Source organism: Mirounga leonina, unplaced genomic scaffold, assembly GCF_011800145.1.
Source record: "Mirounga leonina isolate KUSES-001 unplaced genomic scaffold, KU_Mleo_1.0 Mir_127, whole genome shotgun sequence".
NCBI lineage: Eukaryota > Metazoa > Chordata > Mammalia > Carnivora > Phocidae > Mirounga > Mirounga leonina.
The window spans coordinates 79,885,391-79,896,890 of record NW_023270316.1 but is presented as its reverse complement, the minus strand read 5'-3'; the positions used below and the strand labels follow the sequence as shown (position 1 = coordinate 79,896,890).

Sequence of the window (11,500 nt, the reverse complement as noted above, 5' to 3'; positions counted from 1 at the left end):
GCAGAGGGAGAAGCAGGTTCCCCGCTGAGCAAAGAGCCTGATACGTGGGACTGGATCCCCCAGGACCCTGGGATAGAGCCCCGCCATCAGGCTTCCTGCTCCCTCTGCCTGCAGCTCCCCCTATTTGTGCTCTCTCTCTCTGTGTCAAATAAATAAATAAAGGAAAGGATTTAATTGTTTTCTCAATGGACAAATTCAATGTTTTTAGCAAATTATCTTAAGTAGCCACTGGCTGATTTCATTAGTTTACTCAGATACCACTGATACCAAGCGTCTATCTAATATAATGTCATTCAATTAACTGTTAAGTTTTAATGAAATAATGGGCCCATTAATCATTTGGAAAGGAACTTCAAAACCTGTGTTATATTCCTAGAGAAGCCTCTTAGGCCTCCAAGAGTAAACTGGATTTTTGGAAACATCCCAAAGCTTCATTCAAATCCGACTCCGAAAGACTGAAACGGTCCAGTGTCAAAAACCAAAATGGTTATAAATTAATGAGAATGATTTTCCTAGGTATTCTAAAAATAATTTTATGCACTGGCATCACTGACAAAGTCTACAAGTACTCCTAGTGTCACCCCCCACCAAAGGGAATGCACCTTGTTCTGCTCTGGTCATCGCTTATATGACATTTTGTTCCACAGCTTGAAAACACAACCCAGGTATATGTTAAGAATTTAATATATGATAAAGTTGGTTTCAATTTCCAAAATCAGAAGGGAGAATTACTAAATACAGTGATAGGAATAGTGACCATTTGAAAAAACAGAGATCCTTAATTTTCATTAGTGTATTTCTCAAATTTAAGCATGTAGTCTCCTTCAGAGGAAAAAAAAATTGCCACAATACCTAAAGGTTGACTTAACATATTTTTAATATTTCTTAGATTTGTACTAACATAAAAATAGGTATACACTCTTTATTCCCATAGTTCTCACACAACAATAAGAGCAAAAACATTTATAAATTAAGACCAATAAAATGCAAATTAATCACCTTAATACAATGTAACAAATAATACTGCTTTGCTCAAATAATAAAAAAATGTTTTGCCCAAAAGGAATAAATCACAGGTATTTGGTTTAATAGCAAAAAGCTGCAGTTTCAGATTCCATTCTACTCTCAAACTGTTTCTGAATGTTTTTACCTTAATAATGAGAATAGTCACACAGTATCTTGTTCAAACTAGTATTGATAAATTGAAGCCTTTTTCTCCTCCTTTCAAAGTAATCAGAACAGAAAATTAACCAAACATGTTAAATGTTAGTCCTCAAATGCCAATTGTAAAAGGTGTGAATTCACACAGAATGAAAAAATAACTGCCTTTACTGAAATCTGCATTAATCACTACTGAACCCAATTAGCTTTAGAATTTGGAACAGAAACATTCTTTACTATTTATTTGCTATTATACTTATTGCTAATGAACTGCTGCAAGTCATAGGAGCCTCCCAACAAAAATGGTACTGACCATTAGGGTATAGATCTTTTCTGAATAAATTTAAGACCCTATTACGTCAAGAACCACATCAGGTATATTATGTGTACAACAAGAGCACACCATCATTTTTCTCATTCTCATGTAATCCATGTTCTGCAGATTCCACAGTTTTATTTTTTTTCAAATCAGATTTTAATTTTGAATACTTAACACTATTGTTGATATGCATTTCACTTTCCTCATGTTTGCTAAGAATATGTGATAAATGCTGCCAATCTTTGCACCCATTCTCATTCTTCAGTTGATTTTTTCCTTCCCCAAAGAGTTTGCAATACAAACAAAATACAGAATCTTTTGAAGTCGAATAAAGTAACCAGGATCTAGTGGTTTTATCACCATTTGGAAGAATTCGTGTGTAGTAAGTTTCTGAAAATTTCCTCCCTGTATTGTCTTTTGGAAAGTTAAAATTTCTTACTTGAGGTGGATCGTTTTCAACAAGAATGTCCCGTTGTTTAGTATTCAAAATTCGGGGCCATGTACCTGGGTCTGTAGAAAGTACAACTGATATAATGCAGTCTTCTGATTTTTTCTCTTCCAGTGGCTCTTGAAATTTATCAGCTATGGTTAACAAAGAAGAAGGTAAATTCACATCCTGCTTGATCAGTGATGCATCTGTGCTATATTCTGCCAAAACCTGTAGCTCTGAAGTCTTTTCCTTTTTCTCTGGTATTCCCTCTTTTTTTTCTAAAAGAGTATTCGATGGTCCATATAATTTTCTCTCATTTTCTTCTTCTCTAACCGCATTCCTTTTTCTGTTTTCTGATGCTGACAAATTTTTTGATTTTGTTTCCATCATCTAGGGAGAAAGAGATTACAACTTTATCTTAGAATTGTTAAAAAGAGGGGCGCCTGTATGGCTCAATCAGTTAAGCATCTGCCCTTGGCTCAGGTCATGAGCCCAGGGTCCTAGGATCGAGCCCCGAGTTGGGCTCCCAAGCAGGGAGCCTGCTTCTCCCTCTGCCCCTCCCCTCCGCTTGTGCTTTCTCTCTCAAAATAAAGAAAGAAAATCCTTAAAAAAATGTTAAGAAATTAATGTATATACAAATGCCCAATAAGCACATGAAAAGCTGACCACCACATACCACTTCACACCCACTATGATGGCTATAATGAAAGGATATATAATGTCAAGTGTTGGCAAAGATGTGGAAAAATCGAAACCTTCCTGAGGTGCTAGTGCAGATGTAGAATGGTACAGGTGCCTTGGAAAACAGTCTGGCAATTTCTTAAGAGTTACCATATGACCCACCAATACCAGAATGAAAATGTAGGTCTACACAGATTTGTACAAAGTGTTCATAGCAACATTATTCATAATAGCCAAAAACTAGAAATAATTCAAATGTCCATTACTGATGGATAAATACAAAATGTGGGTGTTATCCATACAATGGAATATTGCTTGGCGATAAAAACAAGTTATATGCTACAACATGGATGAACCTTTAAAACAGTATGATATGTGAAAGCCAGTCACAAAGTATCACTATTGTATGATTCCATTTAATAATAAGACTTATAACTGATTTTAGAGTCAATAAAATTCAAAATAACAAAAATGTATACAATGTGAATGGCACCCTATTAGCTGTAATATTTTTGTATACACCACAACTGGAACCCTGCACTTGATAATGTTTAAGAAAACTAAGAGTCTTGGGGTGCCTGGGTGGCTCAGTCAGTTAAGTGTCCTGACTCTCAGGTCATGAGCTCAGTATTGTGAGATCGAGCCCCGCGTCGGGCTTCGTTCTCAGTGCAGAGTCTGCTTAAATTCTCTCTCTCTCTGCCCTTCTCCCCTCTAAAATAAATAAATTTTAAAAACAAAAACAAACCAACTAAAAGCTTTGTTTTGATTTAACCCTGAAAGCAACATTGCAATGCAGCATGAAGTAAAAAAAAGCAGGAGCAACATAATCAAATTCATACTGAAGTAAAAAAAGCAGGAGCAACATAATCAAATTCATACTTAGAAAGATTGCTGATTTGCTGATTGCATTATGGATTTCTAACTGTAAGGAAGACCAAGGGTACAGAGACAGTCAGAAGCTGTGGTAGTTTAATTCTGGCAAGAGATGATGGTGGCTATATATCTAGGATTGTAGGAGTAGAGATAGGATAGAGTTGAGAGATATCTGGACTACTGCTAACTGAGTGGCTCTGGAGGCCAAGGAAGAAGAAGGAGTAAAGAATGACCCTAAGTTTCTGCCTGGGCATCTGACTGAATGGTGGGATCATTTACTGATACAGGAAACAGAGCGAAAACGGGTTTGGAGTTTCAGTTTTAGACAAGGAATTTGAGATTTGTGGAACATTCAAATGGAGATTACAAATGGATATACTAGTCTAAAATTGAAAAAAATATCTACACACACACAAAAAATTAAAAACAAAAAACAAAAAACAAAAAAAAGGGAAATATTATCTACAGATATATTTTGGAAGTTATCAAAATCTACTAATTAAAACTATGGGATTGGATGAAACTGTATTGAAAAGCATATAAAAAAGCCAACAGAAGGCCAATGACTATAGTTAGTGTTATTTTTTATATAACCAAATCCAAGTTTAGACTTGTTTCTCCTTCCTGAGTTTCCTGGTAATGAACAGGTATTCAACTTGTTATAGTCATAATTCTCAATGGATGGGCCATGTCCCAACTGTATGACCTTGGGCAAGTTACTTGACCACTGATGCTTCAATTTCTTTGGCAATAAAATGAAGATATCGACTGCACCTAACTAGGGAGGCTGTTTAGATGATTAAATGCAAAAATACATGTAAAACTGTATCTGGCACCACAGTCATGTTAGCTATTATTCTGGGCATGAGCTCTAACAAGGATACCTGTGATCATTTAACAATTACTGAATGTGGTCTAATACCAAGAACTGATAAGAAGAAGACAAAGGTGGCTGATCCAAAGGCTCATGGGTTTTCTGCTTTCTATTCTAGGTTCCAAGATTAAACTGGTTATATCTTTCCCTATCTGTGTCTTCAGGCATCTTTCCAGGGACATTCATCTGAGATTCTCTGAAAATGAAGTTCAAAAGTACTCTAGTGCAATACTACATCTCTCACAACCAACATTTTTACTGATGACCTGGGTGAAAACTGAAGCTAAGTAAAAAAAAGCAGGTGAGGCAGGCACCAATTAACTATAAAGCCTCTAAAAAAACAGAAGGGCAAAACAAAACAAAACAAACCACTGGAAAGAAAGGTATCAAGATGAAGAGCACTATATTTATTGACAGAATCTCATTTCACTCTCAGAAGTGTCCCAGTGAGATGGTTAAGTCACCCCACATAGAAGGCTACTTATTCTGAAGATTACTAAATTGAATCAGATATAGATCCTGGCCTCAGGGAACCTACAGCTTATTAAGGGAGATAAGGCACATGTATAATTAAATATTCATGTCAGATTCAATAGAGCAAACTAGGGTTTTTAGATGTAAGGTCAAATCTAGCTATGTGACTTTGGGTAGGACACTATCTGAACTTCAGTATCTTTAACATATTGTAAAGGTTTTATTCAATCAAAATTGAATATACATTTAATATAAAGCAACAACTAGTTTTACCTGGTTAATTAAAACAAATAGCACTCTCCAACCACCTTTACCCATTTCTTCTTTCCCAGAAGTTAATCACTTTTAACTCTATTAGCTGATTCATTTGGTGTTTACGTCCAAATCTCAAAGTAACATGTTTGTATCGCTATTTACTGGCTTTTCCTCCCAGTTTTAGGCATCACAAATTGGCTTTTCAATGAGGAAAAAAGAAATTTAGTTTTCTTCTTTCTCATTGTATTTACCATGTGTATCATCCAGCCATCTATTTATCCATTGGTTGTAGGATTTCTCAACTTTGGCGCCATGGACATCTTGGGCCAGATAATTCTTTATTGTTTTTTTTTTTTTTTTAAAGAAAGATTTTATTTTATTTTATTTTAGATTTTATTTATTTATTTGAGAGAGAGAATGAGAGAGAGAGAGCATGAGAGGGGGGAGGGTCAGAGGGAGAAGCAGACTCCCTGCCGAGCAGGGAGCCCGATGCGGGACTCGATCCCGGGGGACTCCAGGATCATGACCTGAGCTGAAGGCAGTCGCCTAACCAACTGAGCCACCCAGGCGCCCGATAATTCTTTATTGTGAGGGACTGTCCTGTGCATTGCAGGATGTTTACCATCATCCCTCGGCCCTAACCAGTGGATGCCAACAGCACTACCCCAACTGTGATAATGAAAAATATTTAGATGTTGCCAAATGTCCTTAGGGGGAAAAAATGACCCCTGGTTAGGTCATTGGGTAAGATCAAGATTCAATCTCTGCTTCTCCCTCTGACCCTCCTCCCTCTCATGCTGTCTCTCATTCTCTCTCTCTCAAATAAATAAATAAAATCTTTAAAAAAAAGATTCAATCTCTGCATTTAATTACTGTGTATGCTTTTCTCAGATAAACCATTAACTGCAAGATTTCAGTTTTTCCTTAAAGTCTTCTTATATTACTAAGACTTTCTACTGTGAAAAGGCCTGACACTAACCATTAATGTGATGGTGGTGGGGGAGGTACATTTATAAAACTTCTATAATATATGGAAATATCTTTTTTTTTTTTAAAGATTTTATTTATTTGACAGAGAGAGAGTGTGCACAAGCAGGGGGGAAGGGCAGAGGGAGAAGCAGGCTCCCCGCTGAGCAGGGAGCCTAATGCAAGACTCCGTCTTGGGATCAGGACCTGAGCCAAAGGCAGACGCTCAACCAACTAAGCCACCCAAGAGCCCCTGGAAATATCATTCTTGTATCTGCCAACTGTTTATGAGCTATTTTGCATCACTGAGATATACATGGTAGAATGGAGAGACTTTCTTTTGGGGATCAGAGTGGCAGACAATATAGTAATTCAACAAAGTCTGGATATATAATTGCTGCCTATTTTGACTATGTGTATTTTCTTGTTTTTACTTCCTTTGGTGTTCATTTAGGAGTAAAAAGTGGGTTATCTATGTGTAAGTTTCATGCTCTTCAGATGATATGCATTATATCCGTTTATGAGCTCACTGCCTTTAACTTAGTAAAAAGTCATGGTCTAAGCAGTTACAAGTAAATCATCCATTTAAAAAAAATACTTGTAGGGGCGCCTGGGTGGCTCAGTTGTTAAGAGTCTGCCTTCAGCTCAGGTCATGATCCCAGGGTCCTGGGATCCAGCCCCGCATCGGGCTCCCTGCTTGGCGGGAAGTCTGCTTCTCCCTCTCCCTCTGCCTGCCGCTCCCCCTGCTTGTACTCACTCTCTCTCCGTTAAATAAATAAAATCTTAAAAAAAAAAGAGGTATGGTGTATATAAAGAAAATAAAGATAACATAAATAAGCCTTCCTTTTAAAAACTTAAAAGTTAACTATAGACACCTATTGTTTCTTCTACTGTTTAATAAGCTTTGCACACTTCAGGGTTATTTTCCCTTAAACTAATCACTTAAATCCTTATCCAATGAAATGGGGGTTAAGAACATTCCTGGTTTTACATTTATTGAATAAATTTTTTTGTATGGAAAAAAAATGAGGTCAAGGCGCATTTATTTCCAAACAACCAAAAATCCATCCTAGCACTACTTGTTAAAAAGTTCTTACTTTTCCCATTAAAATGATATGGTACCAAATGGTGGAAGATAGCAGAGTAGGAGGGTCTTGAGCTCACCTTGATCCACGGACACAAGAAAACAGCTATACCTAACACACTAACTGAAAATGACCTAAAGACTGACAGAACAGACTGGATAATCAGAGAGAAAAGTCCACACTGAAAAAAGATGTACCCGAGAACCAAATACCTGGTGTAACTAACCACAACAAGGAGAGACACCCACAAGCATGAAGAAGAGAGGCTCAGACTCCACACAGGACACTCTTGGCACTGGGGATCTGCGCTGGGAAGATGAATTGCTGTAATGTGTAGCTTTGAAAACCAGCAGGGCTTAACTCCAGAAGCTTTAAAAACCAGTGACACTTATATGAACTACTATAGGACTAGGCCCCTTTCCTTGCACACCCCCCCCCTTCAGTAGGGTGGGAAAGGTCCCTCCCAGGGGAGGGGGCTGTGGTGGTCTTCGTGATAGGGCTCACCAGCCCTGTCCCCCCCCCTCACTACACCCTCTTGGGGTGTCTGGCCACAGAGTGAGGGTATGCTCCTATATCCTGACCCTGACCCCCTGTATTCCTACCATGTTGTGTCTGTGTCTGGCTCATCTCTGCTTGAATAAACGCCTCTGCCTTTAAAAAAAAAAAAAAAAAAATCAGTGGGCTTAACTCTGGGATAGCTGGAAGGCAACAGGAAACTGAGTGCTCATCCTTAAAGTGCCAGCATACTAAATAACAACCTGAGACACAGAAGAGAAGTAGCAGTTTTAAAAGCACCTGAGGTATACATGAAGATTTATTGACTTGTTTTAGAAGGTGTGCCAAACGGGCAGGATCTGCAGATTACTCTAAGAAAAGTGCTAGTGGGTACCATTCCCTCCCACCCCCAGCCTATATAACTAACTGGTCACTTGCAAGAGCCAACACAAACACTCTCCATCTACTTTGCTAGCACTGTGTACCCTGCCCCATCCAACCTGGCAGCCTTAGCTGGGACTGGTGCCACTCTAAAGTGATTCCCGCACTGGGAAAGTGGGGGGAAATAAGCCCACACACCATGCGTGCAGTTCTTGTAGCTGGGAACCTTAGCTGGCTGCACAGGGAGCAAGACTTGCCCTTTGATGCACCTATAGCTGTGTCAGAAAGGCTAACTGCAGACTGCTAGGCTGACGGCTTCCCCATCCACCAATGAGACCACAATAGCCGCCTGCAGCAGCCATGACAGGTTCCTCAATAGCACCCGGAGCAAACCCTGCCCACTGCACCCACAGCAAACAAAGTGAGTCATTATAAGTGGCTGAACTGAAGGCAATCGTGGCTCAGTTACAATAGGAGGGCGCAAGCACCCCACACAAGGGACACACCTGGAGCATTTGGTTCTGGTGACTAGGAAAGACTGTGTTATAGGGCACCACAGGACTTCTACATAAGGCCACCATTTTCAAGACCAGGAGATATAGGTGACTTTCTTAATATGGAGAAACAAACACAGAGGAATATGGCCCAAAGGAAAGAACAGGACAAAATTACAATAAAAAAGCTAAATGAAATGGAGATAAGCAATTTGCCTGAGGAAGAATTCAAAGTAATGATCATAAAGATACTACTCACTGGACTTGAGAAAAGAGTAGATGAATCAGAACTTGAACAAAGAGACAGAAAATACAAGAAAGAACCAGTCAGAGCTGAAGAATTCAGTAACTGAAATAGAGGGAATCAACAGCAAATGAGAGGAAGTAGAAGAACAGATCAGCAATATGGAAGAATACTGGCAATCATTCAAGCTAAACAGCAAAAAGGAAAAAAGAATAAAAAGTGAGAACAGGTTAAGGGAACTCTGCAACATCATTAAGCAGAATAGCATTTGCAGTATAAGGATGCCAGAAAGAAACATTTCAATTAAGTAATAGCTGAAAACATCCCTCATCTGGGGAAGGAAACAGGTTTAGGAAGCACAGAGAGCCCCTAACAAGATGAACCCAAGAAGGTCCATGCCAAGACACATAATAATGAAAATGGCAAAAAGTAATGATAAATACAGAATTTTTAAAAAAGAGAAAATAGTTACAAACAAGGGAAACCGAAGGCTATCAGCTGATTTTTCAGCAGAAACTTTGCAGACCAAAAGAAAGTGGTATGAGATATTCAAAGTGCTGAAAGAAGAAACCTATAACCAAGAATACTTTACCCAGCAAGATTATCATTCAGAATAGGAGAAACAGAGTTTCCCAGACAAAAGTTAAAGGAGTTCATTACCACCAAACCAGCCTTACAAGAAATGTTAAAGGGAATTTTTTTTTTTAAAGATTTTATTTATTTGAGAAAAAGAGAGCAAGACACAGAGAGAGAGAGAGAGAGAGAGAGCGCGCACATGAGCAGAGAGGAGGGGCAGAGGGAGAGGGAGAAGCAGACTCCCTGCTGAGCAGGGACTGACTAAGCCACCCAAGCACTCCAGGAATTCTTTCTTTTAAAGATTTATTTATTTATTTTAGAGAGTGTGTGTGTGCACGTGTTGGGGGAGAGGGAGAGAAAGAGAGAGGGGAAGCAGACTCAGCTGAGCACGCAGCCTGACACGGGACTTGATCCCAGGACCCTGAGATCACGAGATCAAAACTTTAGCTGAAACCAAGAGTCAGAGGCTTAACTAAGCCACCCAGGCGCCCCATAAGAAATGTTAAAGGGAATTCTTTGACTGGAAAGAAAAGGCCATAAATCACAGAAAATTATGAAAAGAAAAAATTTCACAGGTAAAATATATAGTAATATATAGTAAAGGTAGTAGATTAATCACTTATGAAGCCAGTATGGAGATTAAAACACAAAAGTAGTAAAATCTATTATATCTACAAAAATTAGTTTAGGAATACACAAAATAAAAGGATGTAAATAAAATGACATCATATACATAAAATGTGGAAAGGGTAGTAAAAATGTAGTGTCTTCAGAATGCGTTTGAAATAAAGCAACCATCAACTTAAGAGACTGCTATACAGAGTAGATGTTATATATGAACCCAATGGTAACCACAAACCAAAAACCTGTTATACACAAAAAATAAAGAGAAAGGAATCCAAGCATAACATTAAAGAAATCCATCAAACCACAAGGGAAGAGAGCAAGAGAGGACATACAATTGTAAATATCTATGCACCAAACACAGGAGCACCTAAATACATAAAGCAAATGTTAACAGACATAAAGGAGAAACTGACAGTAATAAGAGTAATAGAGGGGACATTAACACCTCACTTGCATCAATGGATAAATCATCTAGACTGCAAATCAGTAAGAAAACTGTGGCTTTGGGCACCTGGGTGGCTCAGTCATTAAGCGTCTGCCTTCGGCTCAGGTCATGATCCCAGGGTCCTGGGATCGAGCCCCGCATCAGGCTCCCTGCTCGGCGGAGAGCCTGCTTCTCCCTCTCCCACTCCCCCTGCTTGTGTTCCCTCTCTCGCTGTGTCTGTCAAATAAATAAATAAAATCTTAAAAAAAAAAACAACAACAAAACTGTGGCTTTGAATGACACATTAGACCAGACGACTAAACATTTATATATATATACATATATACATATATATGTATGTATGTATATGTATATGTATATATGCATATACAGAACATTCCATCCAAAACCAGCAGAATACATTCTTTTCAAGTGCACACAGAACACTCGCTTGGACAGATCACATGTTAGACCACAAAATAAGTCTCAATAAATTTAAGACTGAAATCATATCAAGCATCTTTCCTTATTGATAACAAGAGTGTGAAACTACAAATCAAGTATAAGAAAAAAATGGGAAAAAACAAACACATGGAGGCTAAAAAACATTCTACTAAACAATCAACGAATGGGTCAATGAAGAAATGAGAGAAAATTAAAAAAAAAAAATACATGGAGACAAATGAAAATGAAAATGTGAAGGTCCAAAATCTTTGGGACACAGCAAAAAGCAGTTCTAAGAGGGAAGTTTATAGCAACACAGGCCTACTTTAAAAAGCAAAACAAATCTCAAACAATCTAACTGTACACCTAAAAGAGCTAGAAAAAAAGCAAGTCCAAAGCCAGTAGAAAGAAGAAAATAACAAGAGAGTATAAATGATTTCAGAGATTAAAAAAACAATAGAAAAGACCATTTGAAAAGATAAAACAGAATAACTGATAAACCATTAGCCACTCATCAAGAAAAAAAGAACACCCAAATAAAATCAGAAATGGAGAAAAAATAATGACACTACAGAAACACAAAAGATTCTAAGAGGATATTATGAAAAATTATATGCCAACATATGGACAACCTAGAAGAAATGGGTAAATTCCCAGAAACATAATCTTCCAAAACTGAATCAGTAATCAAAAAACT

General features: G+C 38.1%; 1 protein-coding gene across 9 annotated transcripts in view; it reads right to left on the bottom strand.

Moving 5' to 3' along the window:
- Window positions 1-546: 546 nt before the first annotated feature.
- Window positions 547-11,500, bottom strand: part of ZMYM5 (zinc finger MYM-type containing 5) — a 36,159-nt gene continuing 25,205 nt past the window's right edge. For 6 of the 9 annotated variants that reach the window (XM_035003752.1, XM_035003753.1, XM_035003755.1 and 3 more), the window contains exon 8: window positions 547-2,300. In XM_035003752.1, the coding sequence (XP_034859643.1) occupies window positions 1,542-2,300 (759 nt within the window). In that variant the 3' untranslated portion in view covers window positions 547-1,541. Of the gene's footprint in view, window positions 2,301-6,826; window positions 7,488-7,720; window positions 7,770-11,500 lie in introns of those variants that run through there. The other 3 variants (XM_035003757.1, XM_035003758.1, XM_035003760.1) reach the window with 3 other exon arrangements.